General features: G+C 36.4%; 1 protein-coding gene across 14 annotated transcripts in view; it reads left to right on the top strand.

The window, feature by feature from the left end:
- Positions 1–19,946, top strand: part of PARD3 (par-3 family cell polarity regulator) — a 653,831-nt gene that overhangs the window by 394,815 nt on the left and 239,070 nt on the right. For 7 of the 14 annotated variants that reach the window (XM_059404380.1, XM_059404387.1, XM_059404385.1 and 4 more), the window contains exons 12-14: positions 1,446–1,484; positions 16,481–16,669; positions 17,962–18,132. In XM_059404380.1, coding sequence (XP_059260363.1) covers positions 1,446–1,484; positions 16,481–16,669; positions 17,962–18,132 — 399 coding nt within the window. The remainder of the gene's footprint in view (positions 1–1,445; positions 1,485–16,480; positions 16,670–17,961; positions 18,133–19,946) is intronic. The other 7 variants (XM_059404392.1, XM_059404389.1, XM_059404386.1 and 4 more) reach the window with 1 other exon arrangement.

Below are 19,946 nucleotides of genomic sequence, written 5' to 3'. Positions count from 1 at the left end.
AGTCCGCTTTTAGCTTTAAGCAACAATTAATTCGTATATACTGGAGTGGCAAGGTTTTAGGGGCACCGTTCCCAGACTTGTCCTAGTGCCCTAAATCTCTTGCTAATATTTCAAGGTGGATGTCTTGTGGTTAATAAAATTTTCCTTTTGTTGTGAGCCAGATATGTTTCAGTGTAGGAATACCCTATCCCCTGGTTGCACAAATTTACTCCCATTTCATGGAATTTCCAATTGTGGTAGGAAAGCATTGCCGAATGCTTGTGTTTTAAGTAGATTTTGAAAATTATAAAAACGTCTTTATTTCTATTTTAAAACGTTGAATGCATTATTTCCCAATTTAAATTCGGTTTTCCCTTTTCCCCCCACTGTTATCCAATTTCGTGCTTCAAATGCCACCTGATCCTAAATCTGGAGATGTCTCTATTAAATTGTAAATGAGCCCTTAAAAAAAAATACTAAGCTTTAGATGTGATTTGATGAAGCTTTAATTCTTTCTCAGTATATCTTAGCCTGGGTAATAGTTAGCATCATCAGATTGCCAGAGCTTCGACACTGCTCGTCAGCAGCCCTTCCCAGACTCCGTGCCAGCATCTAGCCAGCTTAAGGTTATTCAGGTTCTTCTTGTCCAATTTTGATCTTCCAGGCTTCTGTTTTCCCCTTCTGCTGCCTAGTTTTTTTTCCCTTGGTTATTTAATTTATTGCTTGTGAGCTTTTCATTAAGGAGTGAGCCAGTAGCCCGTCAGTCTATTATTCATGTTGCAGCTGCTTTTTAAGATTTCAAAGACTAAAATTCTGAAAACTTAAAGGGGAGGGGGTGCATTTAAAATGATCTTTGAATCCAATTAACAAAACTCCTTTCCTCTGTTTGGGGTCTCTGTGTTTAAATTCTCTGTCTAAAACAAAATACTGTTACCAGTACATGCCTCTTTTATAAATCAGCCTTTTAAATATCTATGTAATTAAAGCAACTCTATAATATGTGATAAAAATTCACATTTCTTTGTAATATTTTAAAGTATAATGCTTGTGGTTCAGACTTATTATCTAGTGTAGTTATCAAATTATAATATACCTTATAACTTAGATGTAGTTGGGGAATTAAAAAAAAAACAAAATTAGAAACAGTGCCATGAATAGAGAGCCTAGTCTGGTGACATTCGTTTTCCTCCAAATAATAAAGTCATGATATAGTGTGAGTGAGCAAGTAAAAATTTACATCAGAAACTTCTCTTAAAACACACACCGACACACATAGAAGATAATACAACCACATCAGTGAAAGTTTGGAAGACAGAGTCGTACATCATCCATAATATAATCACCCTCTATATATTTCGTGGGTTTTAAGAACCAACAAAATTTCCTTTAAAGTCAAGCTTTGTGTCCCTGTGTGTTGAAGATGGCTTTGGTCAGTCTGTATTTATATTTTTCTTCAATTCTTCTAGAATGCAGAGCCAAGCCAGATGCAGATTCCAAAAGAAACGGTAAGAGCTTTGTCTTTTGCAGGGTGCAGAGATGTTGGAAAGATAAATGGAACTAACTTCTGACTAATTAAATATGAAGTTACTAGTCCTCCCTTTTCCTGGATCATAATAGATACTACGTAGGTTCATTAAATTTCAAAGTGGTCTCATCTTAAGCTGACTTATTGCTATTACCACAGATGGAGAATGTTTTGTGATTACTTTTGGATAGACAGGGATGGAAGAGAGGGAGACATTAGAGTAGTTTCCTGTCACCTTCACAGTAAGAGGGACCGAAAGTTGGTAAGTGTAGTAGTTTGACATAAATATAAAAGGCTTTATGAGTTGTGAAATGTTATATTTTAAGTGGCTACAAAGGAAAAAAAAAGTAAAAAAGAAAATTTGATTCAGGCACAGGAAAATAGGGAGGCCTGAAAGCATAGTAACAGTGTATCATATGCAGGAAAAACAAAGTGATATGTCAGTAATTAGGCACAACATATTAGTTGTCATAATAACTTACAGTTATTATAAGTATTTTATTATGAGTTATTATAGCACATTCTAATGGAGTAATTTCTCTTAATAAAAGTAACTGTTCACAGCTTCAATTAAAATGCAAACCTAGTTGTGTCCTGTTAAAGAGACAAATTCTAATACAGACTAGAAATAAAGGAGTAAGTTGAGTTCTAACAGGCAGTGTTAATGTAATAAAAATAAGAATTGCCATGTTAGTGTATCAGTCTCTGAAAAATACGGTTTTAGTGTGGAGGCTCAGCATGGGGTGAAAAGAGAGGGTGTTTTATATTGACATATTATATCCAGTAGAAATTCTAATAGTTTCAATCCTTTATATATCAAACAACAAGGCATAAAAATATATCCCAGACTCTTATAAGTAGTGGGAAAATTTAACAACCATATCTACAGTGGGTGATGCTAGTATGTATTTTTCTAAAAATTGTCATATTAAGTGGACAAAATATTAGAATATGAAGAATTTGAATAATATACTTAATAGGTTTGGTTTCTCTTTCCACATTTATGGACAGCTCTGAACCTAATAAATAAAATATTATTTTAAAATATTCTATAATTATAAACATGGGGTGACAAATCAGACCTCAGGAAAATCGGGTAAACAGTCTTGAGAATATTATTGTACATTCATAAGATGGGTTGTAGAAAATTTATGGTCTTAGTTTTTGTTCATTAAAAAAGTTGGGCAATGATAACTAATCAAAGTCAAAATGGTATTTGCATATGTGTATGGTGGATAGGTTGGAAGCAAAGGGGAAATTAGATCGATTTTTAGAGAATTTAAACTGGGCACAAGTGTGATTCATAGTATTTTATAGGTCATAATGATAGCAAAATATACTGTAAAATCAAAACACTTAAGGTAGCACGATATTTTTATGGGATAGATGAAGAGAACACTTGAACACATTAACAGTGATAGACCTGATGTATATATATGCATGCATGTTAAAGGCGGCATTTCCAAATAGAAGCATGGTTTATTTCATGTTTAAAATAATTAGCCATTCAGTTTAAAAAGTTAGATTTCTTTTTCTCACCATACACCAAAATAAATCCCAATTGGTTCTGGCATTAAACCTTAAAAATTATGAAAACATATTAAGAAAAAAGTATGCAAGAAATAAACAAAAATAAATAAATAAATAGATAAATAGATAAATAAATAATTTTTTTTTAATGTTAAAAATCTCTGTTAACTTTGGATAGTGAATGCCTGGCCAAGCATGGCAAAACCAAGATGTTCATTCGATAAATAGATTTAGATTTGTCTATAGAAAGTTTTTGTATAGCAATAACCATACTATGATATAGTGAAAAGATAAATGCTAAATGGGGGAAGTATTCTGCACTGCGACCCTTGGTGAATAACTACCCCTTTATTGTTGGGATCTCATCCTATAGCTTTTAGGAAAACAGAATGATTTCCCACATAAAGTACAGTTGACCCTGAATAAGGGTTTGAACTGTGTGGGCCCACTTACATGTGGATTTTTATTTATTTATTTGTTTAGTTAGTTAGGATAGAAACAGTACCTTATTGTAAATGTAGTTTTCTCTTTGACTTTCCTCATAACGTTTTCTTTTCTTTAGCTTATTTTAATGTAAGAATACAACAAATAATATATTTAACATAGAAAATATGTGTTAATCAACTATTTATGTTATCAGTAAGGCTGTTAGTACAGTTTATGGGGAGTCAATTTTATATGAGGATTTTCTACTATGTGAGGGGTCAGTGCCCATAATTAGCACCTGTTGAAGTCAGGACAACGTGAGCTAGAAAATCATGCTATAAGCTCTAAAGTTAGGCATGTTCTTTCAAAACATTTAGGCTGTCCTGGTGAGGAAATTGATGATTAGCCCTGACCTTTTCAATCACTGAGGGTAAGAAGTGGCATTGGCTTTAAATGTCATATTCCTCTGAGAATTCCAAGGTCCATTTCAGCCCACTACCTATACCCAGTAGCCTCCTGTGTTCATGAGAAAGTTTGTTCAGCAAATGACAATTCAGTCACCTTAACAAAAGAAGAAATATACATATGTATGTGTGTCTGATTTCTGATTACAAATGGAAATTTTTTCTGATGAGAGTTTTTCCAAGCTCAGTCAGAAATCAGTTTGGTTTTTTCCTAAATGTTTTCTTTTTTGTTGTTGTTTTTGTTTAACTGTTTTTAATATGTCCTCTCACATCTGCCTCTGTTTCTGCTCTTCCTCTGTATATAATAGAATACCGTTTGGGTTGTTAAAGGCTTCATGTTGGGCACCTGGGTGGCTCAGTCCTTAAGCGTCTGTCTTCCGTTCAGGTCATGATCCCAGGGTGCTGGGATAGAGCCCTTGTCAGGCTCCATGCTGGGCGGGAAGACTGCCTTTCCCTTTCCCATTCTCCCTGCTTGTGTTCCCTCTCTTGTTGTCTCTCTGTCAAATAAATAAAATCTTTTTTTTTAAATAAATAAAATCTTAAAAAAAAATAAAGGCTTCATGTTACATTTATAATTTTAAAAATATGACTTCCTGGGTCTCTGCCTCTCATTCTACCTTTTGAGGTCAAGTCATTAAATTTATTCAAGTCTTGAAATTCTCTGATATTATTTAAACTTTTAGGTAATTGTAAGCACCTTGAGAATAGATATGTCATAAAAGTCAATTCATTTGTTTATTTGGTTGATTATTACAATGACTCATAACTGATTTAGTTTGAGAAATTGAAAACACATCATTAAGATACACAAATAAGTTCAATGACAAGTAGACCTCTTGAATATATTAGATGGAAGCTTCCTGTACATCTTCTAAATATTATCTTACTTAATAAGAGCAGGAGATTGTAGCTGGGGCAAAAGGGTGCCAGAGCACCTAGCTCTTGGGGTCCAAACAGACCAGTTTCAGCTACCTGCTGCTGACAGGATCCAGAGGCAGAGAAACAAGTGGTAGGTAAACAAGAAAAGAATTTATTTCAGTGAGGCCAACACTGGAAAGACAGTGGACTAATAATATCTCAAAGACTGTCTTCAAAGTGCTGAAAATACTTCCAGGTTTATAGAAGGAGAATGTGGAGCAAAGGTTGGTACGCAAACATAACTGCCACGTGAGCTGGGGATACTTGGGCCCTGAGTCTTCAACCTAGTCTGTTCCAAAGATCACCCAAATCTTTAAGTCTCGTGATGAGAAAGAATTACAGGACAGACACAACACAGCAGGCCAGAGACAGAGCTGGAATATTCGTTCAAGTGAGAGTACACTCTACAGATGTGAGAAGGCCAGTGAGTGAGCTCATGACCCTAAGGGTAGGGTCCTTTATTGACAGTTATGGAATATTCACTACTTGGGTATGGATTTCTTGGAAGCTGGTTTTGAGCCTTTTCTTCCTTATTTGGGCAGGGGTTTCCAGCCTACTTTGTCAGCCATCTTGGGCCTGTCTAGTTTGACCTAAGTTCTTGTGATTCTGTTCTGGAGTGTTGCCAGGACATGCCTCTGACTTTCTCAATAGCTGGTCATGACTTTCTTTTGTCTGGCCTCGGGGCTTCCTGTTAGAACCTAACTGACCGCCTCTAGCACATACAGGCGGGCTATGAATGTCAGGTTGATCATTGTGTTGGACTCTTGGGTGACACAGGGGAGTCCTTATTGCCTGAGGTGGTAGTTTTAGCTCCCATCAGGGTGTGCTTTGCTGGCAGGGTCTTTGCCTGAGTTAAGAAGTAAACTGAAAAGAAGAACTTAATCCATTAGAAAATACAGATTAAGGTCAAAATGGAAATAGTTGAAGTCCTCTTTCAAGATTAGAGATTCTGGTTTCAAATTACCGATTCAAAATTGGACAGATAGCCAAATTATTTAGCACAGGCTCACCATCACTTGCTCCATGTCCTGAACAAGATCCTTTGCCTTTGAGAAGTTTATTCCCTTAATATAAAGCATCTTGCATGGGTGTCCTGGTAGGACAAGACAATACATGGGTTACTAGTCAGTGGTGCCCAGAAAAACAGAACTAAAAGGATATGTGCATATACAAGAAGAGATTTAGTACAATAGTTGGGATCGCGTGATTGTTGAGGTCACCGAGTCCCCATCTGCGGTGTGGGTCAGCAGGCTGCAGACTCCAGAGAGCCAGTGTAGCAGATAAAGTCTGAAGTCGGTTAGCTGGAGAGTCTCCTCTTCCTCAGGGAGGTTGTCTTTCTCTTTTATTTGGCCTGTAACTGATTGAATGAGGCCTGCCCACGTTGTGGAGGGCAATCTGTTTATTCAGAGTTCATCAGTTTAAATATGAATCTCATTCAAAAACATCCTGTGAGTTGACATATCAAATTAGCATCACAGTGAGGTGTAGTGAATTTACCTGCTGGCTATAAGGCCTTGACTTACCAAAGTGCCATTTTCTTCCTTGGCTTCAAATAGGCCTAATGCAAACCTGCTTAGGAAGTCCCCAAAAGAACACTTGAGTAGGATCCATGTCAAAATACAATTTGATGTTAAATGTTTTTCGGGGTCATGACATGAAAGTAGGCCTTTGGAAAATAATATGGTTTAGAGTTGATAGGAGAGCACAGAGATAAGATAAGCTTAAATGTCATGAATTCAAATGCATTCCCAAAAGAGTTAGTGGATTCTCCCTATGGGAAATAGAGGGATACACTGGGGAGTCTTTGAGAACCTCCTGGAAGATCAGGAGGTATCTTGATAGGGTAACTTCAGTGGACTTAGTCTTGATTTAGAGATTTAATGAGCTAGGTAATAAGCATTGTCATTAAGAGGTTCATTTAACTAATGGTTATAGGAGACAAAGTAAATGATCCCATGGTAAAATGAGAAAACCATTGAAGAAATAAAGAGCGCAATTCTATTTGCAGTAGCATCAAAAAGAATAAAATACCTAGGAATAAATTTAACCAGGAAGGTGAAGATTTGAACATGGAATACCGTAAGGCATTGGTGAAAGAAGTTGAAGGTGATGCAAATAAATGGAAAGATATTCATGGGTTTAAAGAATTAATATTGTTAAAATGTCCATACTGCCCAAAGTCATCTACAGATTTTAATGCAATTCCTATCAAAATTCCAGTGACATTTTTTCACAGACATGGAAAAGTAAGACTAAAATTCACGGTGAACTACCAAAGACCCTGGCAGCTGAAGCCATACTAAGAAGGAACAACTGAGCTGGAGGCATCACACTTCCTGATTTCAAGCTATATTACAAAGCTACAGTTATCAAAACAGTATGGAACTGGCGATAAAAACAGACACATAGGTCAATGGAACAGCATAAAGAGACCAGAAATGAACCCATCTACATATGGTCAATTAATTTGTGACAAAGAACCCAGACTCTGCAATGGGGAAAGGATAGTCTTGTTGAGAAAACTTGATAGACACATGCAAAAGAATGAAACTAAACTCGTGTTTTACACGATACACACAAATCAACATAAAATGGATAAAGGATTTAAATGGATTTAGAAACTATAAAAAACTCCAAGGAGAAAACACACTCCTTGACGTTGGACTTGCTGGTGATTTTCTGTATTTGACACCAAAAGCAAAGGTAACAAAAGCAAAAATAAACAATAGCAACTACATCAAATTAAAAAGCTTCTGCACAGCAAAGGAAATCCATAAAATGAAAAGACAGCCTAGAGAATGGGAGAACATGTTGGCAAATCATTACATCTCGTAAGGGGTCAATATCCAGAGTACATAAAGAATTCATACAACTCCATAGCTAAAAAATCAACAATCTGATTAGAAAATAGGCAGAGGAGCTGAACAGAAGTTTTTCCAGAGAAGACTTACAAATGGCCAGGAGATAACATGAAAAAGTTCTAAATGTCAGTTAATCATCAGGGAAATGCGAATCAAAACCATAAGTCACCTCACAACTGTTAGAGTGACTACCCTCAAGATGGCAAGAGATAACAAGTGTTGGGACAAAGTGGGAAAGGGAACCCTTGTACATTGTTGGTGGGGATGTAAATTGGTGCAGCCATAAGGCATGATAGTACGAAGCTTCCTCATAAAAATAGAGCTACCGTGTGATCTAGCAATCCCACTTTTGAGTATATGTATCCAAAGAATTGAAATCAGAATCTCAAAGAGATATCTGTACTCCCCTATTCATTGCAGCATAGCAAGTAGCCTAAATGTTCATCAGTAGATTAATAGATAAAGAAGATATGATGTCTATATACAATGGAATGTTATTCAGTCACAAGAGGGAAGAACATCCTGCCATTTGCAACAAAATGGGTGAAACTTGAGGGCATTCTGCTCCAGACACATACTGTCTGGTATCCCTTACATGTGGAATCTAAAAAGCCAAACTTGTAGAAACAGACTAGAATGGTGTTTACCAGGGGATGGGGGATGGGAGGAAAGAGAAGATGTTGGTTAAAGAGGATAAGCTTCCATTTATAAGATTAATAGATCTGGGGATCTAGGGTATAGAATAGTGATTATAATTAATAATACAATAGTATATACTTGAAAGTTGCTAAGAGAGTAGACCTTAACTGTTCTTACGGAAAGAATATATAATTATGGGATGTGATGGAGGTATTACTGTGGTGGTAATCATTTTTCAATCTGTCAGTATATCAAGTCAACCCATTGCACATCTTAGACTTATACAATGCTTTGTAGTAATTATATCTCAAAAAAGCTGGATAAAAACAGACAAAGGAAATAGAGAGCTTAGTGAGGGAGTGAATTTTGAGTCATTACATTTTTAGCAATGTCTTTGTAAAAATTCTTTGGGTTAAATTCATAATGAAACACTTCTATAGGCCCTTTAATGTAAATTAATGTTGATACTGTAGAGAACACACTTTAAAGTGTTTTTTTGAGTTTTTGATGAAGAATTTTACTATGAGACAATAATCATATGTTGGTTTTAGTAGTTTGATTTTGAGTAGCAAATCTTGCCATTGTAATAAAACATTTTATAAAATCTTGAGCTATTTTTAGTGCTTAAATGCTCGAACTTATTTTAAGCTATTTTTAAGTTTAAGTTAATTTAATTAAGTTTAAATTCAGATGATTCAAACTTATTTTCATTTTTTAAAGTGTGTTTGTTTGTTTATTATCTCTAAACCCAACATGAGGCTTGAACTTAAAACCCTGAGACCAGGAGTTTTTCTGACTGAGCTAGCCAAGGTGCCCTGATTCAAACTTAATGTTAATATGATCTTTCTCCAAATTAGGATAGAATAATATTTTCATGATATTATAAAAATAGTAGTGATTTTGTATAGTCAATCTCTTTGTCAGCTTTAAGGAATTCATTTGAAATTTTTTATTATTACCGTAGTAAGATGAGGCTTTCTTAGTGTTTGGTGTGCTTTTCCTTGAGAAACATATCTTGGTTATTGTTTATTGTCCTCCTTTTGTAGATAGTAATAAAATTGATATTTTAAAAAATTGATTTTTTTTTTTTGGCTACTGAACTCTTAGGTTATTTTTTATGTTGGTAGAAATACCTGTTTTAAAATGGAAACTGTTTTAGATATAGCAGAACTATTCTGGATTAGTTACTTTGTACCATTTTTTTTTCCTGAAATGTAAGACCTTTAAAAAAGTTTCAAAAACAGTACAGAGGACTCCAGTATGCCCTTCACCACACTCCCTGATTGTTAATATTTTACCGCATTTGATACCTAATTATCTTTCATCCTCCACTCCCCCTCTACTTTTTCCTCCTTTCCTTCCCACTATATGAATTTTTTTCTGAATTGAGAATAAATTGCTGATGTAACTCTCTTTATCCGTAAATATTTCAGTGTATCCATCTTAAAAACAAGGGCCTTTCCTTATGTAACCACAGTATAGTTGCCAAAGATAATGAAATTAACATTGACTTGAAAATGAATGAATGGATGGATACATAAGAATCAAATCCTGGTTTGGTTTCCAATTCAGGACCATGTGAGGGATTTAGCTGTCATGTTTCTTCAGTCTAATGTAATCTGGAACATTTCCTCAGTTTATCTTTATTTTTCATTTTTGAAGAGCAGGTTACTATGAGAATGCACCTCAGTTTTGGTTTGTGTGGTATTTTTTTTAATTTGATAAGGATTTTTCTAACAATATTACTGATTATTAACTGTATAAAACATTATCTGTTTTTATATTATCAAGCCAATAAATTCTTTAAATTTTATTTATTTTACATCTACCACTTGATTTAGCATAGAGCTCAATAAAGCCAGATATGATATTTTGACTTTGCTAATAAGAATAATTAACCTTAACATATCAGCATAGATAATGTATATAAACATTCATCTCACACATGGGATAAATTAAAATATATAACTTAAAGAAACTTTGACTAGAGGATCATTCTTCTGTGAAAAAAATAAAGTAAAACCAAGATAACTCATCTATTTAAAAAATCCTCCTGATAACTAAAAACATGAATGGTTGTTCCTATTTGTGATAACTGCATATTATTTAATCTCTTTGTGTTGAATGAATGTAATCTCCCTTCAACTTCTGTAAACCTTTTGTTAGCTTGAGAACATGATGTTCTGTCACCATGGTGTAATGGTTTTGTAAGAACTCTGGTGTCCCTTCTGAGTACCAGCCCCTGCCCAGCATTTATAACCATGGTCCTAGCCCTTCTTTCCTTCACTGGGTTTTTGAAGAGGAAAAAGAATTAAAGAAGTGGCATGCAATAGGATTTTTATGTTACAAAGCAGTAGTGTATAATGGATTTTACAAAAACCAGTCAAGTATAGAAGAAAAAATCATCTGCGATTATGTGACTTCAGTGCCACCATTTTGATGTGTATTTTTCATGATTTTCTCCTTTACCTATGCAGCCTATATATAAAAATATAAATATATATAAATTATAATTATACATAATATAATTATAAATTATACATATAAATTTTATATATCGTGTGTGTACACCATATATATATGGTGTACCAGGCACATATCCTGTAGCTAATAAATGTCATGTCCAAAGCAGAAGGACAGGTTGATATGTCCCTTCCTCCTAAAACTTTTACTGATACGAAAAGGCAGACATTAAACAATTTATTAAAATAGGATATCAGGGCTTATGATGGGTGACGTATTGGAAGTTAAGAGAGCTTACAGAGTAAAACCCAATTTCTTAGTCATAAATGTTCTTCTGTCCCACCAAATGGGATACTGATTTAAGACATTTTAATAGCTGAATAGTATGACATTATCTACCTAATATCATTCACGTAGGTTTTTCTTATTTTTTAGCTGTCATATAAAGCAGTGAACGTCCTAACATTCATTCTTGATCATGGTGTTTTAGGACATATTACTAAAGTACTACTATTTTTTGGGTTAAAAATGTGAGGGCTCTTATTAAGTGATGTCAAATTGACTTCGATAAGTGTTGTATCTTTCTATATTTCACCAGAGTGCATGGAAGTACCCATTTCACCATCCTTTCTGCATTCTTGGATAGCATTACTTAAAGCAGTTTTCTTCAGTAGTTTGATAACTTTTGTTGATTGCATGCTTTCGTTGCAAGTAGCTTATTTTACCTATTTTTTTGGTTCATTCATCTTTCTTTAATGAATTGCTCATCCATCTCTCTTTCATATTTGTTGTGAGTGTTCATCTTTTTGTTACTAAGTCATCACGTTTGTGCAATAATGAAATTAACTCAGTGGAAAAGGGAGTGAGAGAGTGAGTCAGTAAATTGGAGTGGAGCAGGGAGCAGCAAAAACTTTGCCATTATTTCTCTGCTCATACTCACAACAGTTCTGACACCAAATGTGTGAATTTTCTAGACCATTTACTTTTTTTATACTGTCTGGAGTTAGTGTAGATCCCTCAGGTTATGGGCTTGGTCCCACAAGACTGCCCCCCACTCAGAGGCCATAAGGAAGTAGTGGGTCCTCAGGCCACTCACAACTTCTATCTAACTTGGCCACGAATCAATGGTTTTTTTGAGCCTTTGAAGGACTATCTCCTTCAGTTTGATAATCTGCTGGAGCAACTCACAGAACCCAGGATCTTGCCAGTTTCTTACAAAGGTATTTTATTTTTAAAAATATTTATTGGAGAGAGAATGAGCAACTGAGAGAGAGAGAGAGAGAGAAAGAGAATACATGAGCAGAGGGAGAGGGAGAAACACACTCCTCACTGAGCAGGGAATCTGAAGCCGGGCTTGATCCCAGGACCCTGGGTTATGACTTGAGCTGAAGGCAGACAGTTGACTAACTGAGCCACCCAGATGCCCCTACAGGGGATATTTTAAAGGGCACAAACAGAAAAACCAAATGAAGAGATATTCAGGGCAAAAATCTGCAAGTTCCCAAACTCAGGAGTTATTGTCCCTTTGGAGTGGGGGTGTGCCCCCATTCTGGTAAATTGATACTTTATCAACCTGGAAACTCTCTGAATCTCATATTTTCACAGTTGTTATAGAGGCGTCAGTATATAGGCGTGATCAGTTATTAAATCAGTTTTCAGCCCCTCTCCCGTCCTTGGAGAATGGGCTTGAGCTGAAGTTCTTAACTTCTAATCATGGCTTGCTCTTTCTGGTGGCCAGATCCCATCCGGGAGCCACCAAGGAATCCACCAAATGTCACCTCATTAGAACAAAAGATGCCCCTAACATCCAGAAAATCCCAAGGGATTTCGGAGCTCTGTGTCAGAAACACTCTTACTAGGAAATACAGGGGTTTTTTTGCCGTGTGTCAGGAACTGGGACAAAAGACCAATATAGTAGCAGGCATTGAAGGCAAATTTTGTATATTTACATTTACTTCCTCAATTTCACAAATGAAATATGTCGAGTCATTTATTTCTTTGCAGACCCTGAAATCAGCTATTGTACTCACATCTGTGATTTTAGGGCCTCTTATGACCTGGATACATAACCATACCATGTCTTTCCAGTATTTTGTGCACTCATATTAAAATTGTAGTATATTGAGGCTCAGAGATGATTCTGCTCAATTTTTTTTTCCTCTACTTAAGATAACTTTTTTTCCCTCTCTCATTTGGATCGACCCATTTTCCAGATCAAGCAGGCTCAGAGGGACCTATGGGCCTGCTGTTTCCCGCAGCTGTTGGGACTCCTGTCTGAGGAAAAAGGACAGGTGTCCTGCTGGTGTTGCACACTTGTGGTTACTGTTCTGTCTGCAGATAGAAGTGTGCATCTTTCCCGCTGTTCTGAGGATAGTGGGAAAGCAGATAGCTTTCATACTGCCCATTCTGCAGGTTTCCTGCTTCTAGTATGCATATAGAGTATACTCTACAGGGGAGTAGTAGGCACTGTAAAAAATGCCAGGTTGCATCAATGCAAAAAATCACTTGGCTTGTCCCTACATGTGTCATGTGAGCTTGAATGACACGGTCATGTACAAATGGCATGAGAGATAAAGGAAGGACATTTGTTGTGTTTTTGTAGAAAGAAATTGACTCATGGGGCACCTGGGTGGCTCAGTCATTAAGTGTCTGCCTTCGGCTCAGGTCATGATCCCAGGGTTCTGGGATTGAGCCTCACATCGGGCTGCCAACCTAGTAGGAAACCTGTATTCCCTCTCTTACTCCCACTGCTTGTGTTCCTGCTCTCGCTATTTCTTTCTCTTTCAAATAAATACAAAATATCTTAAAAAAAATTTTTTTTGATTCATATAGTTGTAAATTACACAATCTGGATGGAAACCCTCAAGGTGATAGAAAATTAGCTTCTCCTTTATATCAGAGTGAAGAGATCTCCATACTAGAAGACAGTGTAAAAAGTTCTCTATAATGTGGCATTTAAAATGGTTTTTGAAGAGCAAATTTTTAAAAAAGATTTTGCTGCCAGAAAATTAAGTTCTAAAAGCTGGCATTAATTTCAGTCTTATGTCAAGAGCCAAATGGATTAATAATGAAATATCAAAGGAAAGTACAGTCTCTCACTTAAATGTTTTTCATGATAATAATGACTTAAGACTTGATAAGAAAGCTGAAAAAGAATATCATTCCCATCCTGCAGTTTTCATAATAAATGAAACTTTCCTGTGGAGAAAATAGTCTCCTTTAAGACAGGTTCAGAGTAGGGCATGTCAGGAAATGATTCCAACTTGATTAAAATTTTTCTTCATATATTCAGTCAGCTCCTTATCTTGATTTTTCAAGTAGAAAAATAAATGAGAATTTTAAGCCTTAGTAAAACATTATGGAAATGTGAAAATCAGTAAACATTAAAAAGCCAAACTGAAGATCTAAATCAGTAAGTGACAATTAAGAACCTTACAGGCTTGCGGCAAACAAATGTGCTCAATGATCAGACCTAAATGTGCCCAGCTAAGAACTATCTTTGCTTTTTATACCTTTTTAAAAGCAACTTTTCCAGGAATATAAATACTGATTCTGATTAACAAAGTATGTTTTACCTTTAATGACTTCTGAATTTGAAATAATTCTGAAGGACACTATGGTGTGTTTTGATACTGTTTTGTATTTCAGACATAAAAATTTACTCATACATTATGTTTTCTATAACACTTTATATTGAGATAGCTGTATTAATTCACACAGTCATTACTTAGTATTTTTTAGTTGTTTTGAACCATATGAATAAAAGTTTATAGAATATAATATATACATTAGTATTAGCATAGTAAATATGAGCTATACCAATATTTTGATATGAGTATTTGATATTATTTCTCTCATACATTGCTTTTATTTGAGGTATGCTTTTATTTGAGGTATAATTATTCTCTGGGAATATTTTCAATATAAACATCTTTATAATGGGTAGACTTGGGCTTTTTTTTGACTTTGACACTGAAGTATATTTGCTTTGTATAGTAACATAGGAATTGCCGTGTATCTTTTCAAGTTGTTCTTATTTTGTATTCTTTATTATATAGTTTTCTTGTTTTTAACATATTAATTATTTTATTTTATTTTTTGAAACATACCTTGTCCTAATACCTATGAGGTTGTCTTTTGCAAAGATGGCACAAGGAATATCCTACCATAAAACGTTAAAGTGGATATTAGTAAATCAGAAACATCACTTCATGAATCACATAATTAGGGATTTGGAGATTTAAAAAAAAAACTTATCTTTTGCAGTACAAAATAATCTTTTATTGATAAATATTATACTTCCAAAAATTATTTCATCTCGTTGCGCTGTTAAATCCCCAAATTTGTAAAAAACAAAAAAACCACGTCATTATTATGTTAATTTTGGTAGTTACTAGAAAAATTTAAACATTTGTTGGGACACAGAGAGGAAAACTGAAGTCTCCCCACATTGCTGCGTGATGGTCTCCTTTCCATATTTGTGATTGAACATTCTTTAAAAGCACACTTTTAAGGATGCATTATAGTCTCGCCTAATTATATGCCATTAGATGTTTAGCCATTTTTCAGTTACAATTTGATAAGTCCAGCTTGAGTGATTAGGTAGATGCTGGAGAAATATTCCAAAACTGGAGAAAGCAGAGGAGGAACGTGTAGTAGGGCTAGATGAGGGGCTGGCTGTGATTTGAAGTTTGTGCCACCTAGCTGTTATGTGGTTGGAAGTCCTAACTTCGAAAAAGAAGTCTGTGCTTGCCTGTTTGGAGATGACCAGGGTAGAGTCCTGGTCATAGGTGGGGCTGCTGAAGAGAAGTCTGGGGGCCGGCTGCGTCTCCCCAGTGCCCAGTGTCCGAGTGGCAGAACATGTCATCTGGGGTTCATCAGGCTCTCCTTCCAGCATCCCATTCTTCCTCACTGTGTGAAGGGGGCTGGGCAGGAGCTGGGTGTCTTATATGTGTTGCAGTCTGAAGCAGTCTTCTCATGCAGTGACGACTACAGTTACGAAATCAAACCTTGTGCTCACCATGAATTCATGAAGCTTGGGGCATATCCCCCAAGCTGCCTGAGGCATGCGACAGAGTTGAGGAAAGGTGTCCTCTACTGTGCTTTCTGCCTCACGATGTTGAAGGGTAAAGCTCTCTAGTGCCTCTCTGAAAATGTAAACCTGTTTCTACTGGCTTTGTATCCTCAGAACTTATTAATTGTGAAGAAAATGACAGACCGTTACTGAGCATTTAACTCTTAATGACATTAAAAATTCCTAATGACTAAAAGGACAAAGGTGTTCTATTTATTTATTTTGATTCCTGCTGTGACTGTTTTTCTCCTGTGGTTTAGGATATATAAACAGATCCCCCCGCCCCCCAAAAAAAAACCACACTAAACTCTAGGAGTCCACGTGTCTTCAGTCTTCAGCTGTACTTTTCCCTACATTTCTCAGAATCTGGTTTGAGTTTGTTTCAATATTGAAACAAGTGCCACATAAAAATATTAGCAGCTGGTTCCAGGAGTCATCTGGAGGGGGTGCAGATGCACTATTATCGTGGATCTTGTCACGGAACTTTGGTGGAAATACTGTGCCTGTTAGGATTAAACATTGCTCATTAGCAGTCTTTAAAAATAGCTGTGAGAAAGGAACATTGGAATATAACATGCCGTGCAATTTTGTTTCCTATTAGAAAGGAGAAGATGAGGATATTGTTCTCACACCTGACGGCACCAGGGAATTTCTGACATTTGAAGTTCCACTTAACGATTCAGGATCAGCCGGTCTTGGTGTCAGTGTCAAAGGTAACCGGTCAAAAGAGAACCATGCGGATTTGGGAATCTTCGTCAAGTCCATTATTAATGGAGGAGCGGCGTCTAAAGTAAGCAAATGTTAACTTTAATCAGCTTATGCCCATTAACAAAAATAGTTCATTACTACCCTATTCCTGTCTTGGGAACATATACACCGTGTGTGTGTGTGTGTGTGTGTGTGTGTGTGTGTGTGTATAGGGGTACACATCTGTGAATTAAACTGGCAAAAGACCAGATGAACAGAACATGTTTACAAATTTTATTGACATTAATATTTAAAATTTTCCAGGTACAGGGGCTCTACAGAAAAGAAAGAAAAGCTAAAGAAAACTCAGAAGCTTAGATACCGTTTTAGCAAAGGGCAGTAAGTTGTGGAGCAGTAACTAGAGAAAAAAGCAAAAAGGAGGTTTGGGCTTCTCGGTGAGGTCAGGTGTGGTAAAGAGACGGCAGAAGCTGACGGTCAGTCAGGTTTCTTGTGTCTGGTCTGTTCCGTCGCTGACTTACCTCCGTGCCATCCCTGTCTCTGGTGGTGAGGGTGGTTCTCTTTCTGGTTAGGGACAGGTGAGGGGCCATCTTTGTAAGAAGAACTCTCTCTTCAGCCAGCTGGGCGGGGAGCAAAGAGCTCCTCCTGCATCTGCCGGATCTTGGTTGCCTTCAGCTCCAAAGAGACCTTGTGCCAGGGTGGCGTGCTTACCCTGTAACACCTTTTGTTTTTCCTCATAATACCCCATTCGTGAGCAAGCGAATGGAAATCTCCGTGATTTCCCATTTCGGGATGGAATCCATAGCTTCGAGTCCCCATTTTTTTGGTCTCGTATTTTTATAAACCTTAGTCCTTGCAGTTGAAAGAAGATAATCCATGCAGACTTAGTTCAGGTTCTGGGCACAGAGCTGCTCTACGGGAAGGCACGTCTTTCCGCTCTCCCCTGCCTGTGGGTCACTTAGCCTGTTGGCCAGTGAAGAGCAAGTTTCCTGCCTGTTTGTCAAGGGGGCACTTCTCTGTAATTGTGTCACAGCCTTGAGCTTGTTCTTGTCTTGGGTTCTAAATAACCTCTATGGGTGTCTCTGGAAGCAAGAAAGTAATCACTTTGTGTCCTTTAAATTAGTATGCTATTTTGGTAAACAGATTATGATAATGACTTGATTTACAAATGTATAAATGATTGAAATAGACACAGGCTGCCATGGCTGTTCAGACATTATTGTGCTCCTGTTCAATTGGGCATAATCCTTTAGGATTAAAGCCTTCTTTCTTTCCCCTTGTTTTTATTTTATTTTATTTTATTTAAACTAAAGAGAAAGAAGCTTCTTTCATAACAGACTATTTAATAGCACTTATTTTTACCTGTTTTCTTCCCAGGATGGAAGGCTTCGGGTGAATGATCAACTGATAGCAGTGAATGGGGAATCCCTGTTGGGCAAGACAAACCAAGACGCCATGGAAACCCTCAGAAGGTCTATGTCCACCGAAGGGAACAAGCGAGGAATGATCCAGCTCATTGTGGCGAGGCGAATAAGCAAGTGCAATGAGGTAAAGTGTAGGAAATAAAAACAAGACAGTTCCATTTGAAATTGTAATAAGACTAAGTTTTTGTCCTAATGGACAAAGAATGGCAGGCCCTGGCACTTTCCTTCCAAATATTATAAAATTATCTTTGCTCTTCTTATTGTCTGACTGTGGACTGCGATTTGTTCTTTTAGTTCTATGCTCAAAGAATTCCTAAGTGCGCATGAGTATTTTTATGGCCAACTCAGCAGATAACACTGGAAATCTTAGAAGCACCTTTAGCTGGGTTCTCTTCTTGCAAACAGGAACACACTTTCCTTCTGGGAACCAACAGTTTCTCTTCTGTTCAGTAGTGTTGTACCTGGGACAGAGAAACAGTGAAACAATTGCTTGTTCATTTGTTTCTTTAAAATGGGATGCCTTGAAACAGCCAGAGTCTGTTTCTCTTGTCACATTGTCAAAAGTTCAAGTCTCCCCTCTTGTGCCCTATGTCCCCTTTCTCCTTCACTGTGGGGTGGGGTATTTTCCTCTTGATGGCGTGCTTTGTGAGAGATAACTATTGCATGAGGCTGTGGCGGGTTCTAAATATTTGCAGCAGTGCATCATTAGCAGAGAGTTGCAAGAGTAGCCTCTCCTGAAGGTTGTGATCATCTCTTTTCCCAAGTTTTAAAAAACAGTAAGTGGAAACATACTTTCTGGCACAGTGGGGTATTTAAAAATTTAAAAGGAATTCTATATTGATTTGATAATGTTAGAACTTGAAAAAAAAAAAAGCAGGTTCATAGATCTGTTATAAATTATGTGCCGTCTATATGAAATAGGTGGGAGCTGAGAATTTAGAGAGCAAAGCTTGTTAAAAATGTAGAGTTTGTTTTTGTTTTTAATCAATGCTCAACTCCCCACATTTTCAAATCAGCTACAAGGAAATGACTAGGAAATCATACAAACTGAAAATTATATCTAAATCGTTTAAGTGTTTTTCTTAATTTAAAAAATCTATGTTATATATATAAAGCGAGCTTTCAGATTGTGTTCATCACTCATGCCATCCTGTAGGGCATTCATGTTTTGCAGTGAAAGTTGGGTGGTCAATCTACACGTGACCAATTTGGGAAAGGTTATTGATTATTGACTTATTCTTTACTATTTTTCAAATGGAGAACTTGTTAACAATAATTAATGCATTAATTTCCATAGCAATACGAGAACAGTGTAACCTTAACTAAAAATCTCAGAATGGAGAACACTGGGACATAAAAGAACTCATTTTCATAAGATAAATATAAATGCTGATTTCCTCAGAGTAGGCTACTGGAATGGTTTTCTTGAACAGTAGAGTTTTTATTCATTGCCAAAAATTATTAACTGACCTTTCTAATATAAGTCCTGTAAAGTGCTAGTTTAAAAATCTCCAAAGTTCACAAGTACATGTTCTTTAGTAGGTCTTTCTCTAAAACTGAATAATGTCACATTCGTAGGATGGTATTTGTTTGGCACATGTTTATTGAGCATCTACTATATTCAAGAAATGTGTTGGATCCTTGGGATATGGCAGTGAATAAAAACAGATGGGGCTCCTTCTCTTGCAAAACTTGTATTCTACTGGAGAATATGTCATATTCTCAGTCTCTTTAAAAATAAAATTACTAAACGCCTTCTCAAACTTTTCTTTCACAGAAAAGCATGGGATGTTCTGGGGGCACTTAAAACATTAAGAAGTGTACACTAAAGACCAGCGTCCTGAATCTAGACATGCTTTCCTGTGATTCGGATGAGTCCCTATTACTCCCTGAACAGTAGCAAAGCAAACCTGTACCAGCCTGAAAATGTTTTGATAA

This window comes from Mustela nigripes, chromosome 6, assembly GCF_022355385.1.
Source record: "Mustela nigripes isolate SB6536 chromosome 6, MUSNIG.SB6536, whole genome shotgun sequence".
NCBI classification, from domain to species: domain Eukaryota; kingdom Metazoa; phylum Chordata; class Mammalia; order Carnivora; family Mustelidae; genus Mustela; species Mustela nigripes.
The sequence above is the reverse complement of the archived record's forward strand: the minus strand, read 5'-3'. Positions and strand labels throughout refer to the sequence as shown.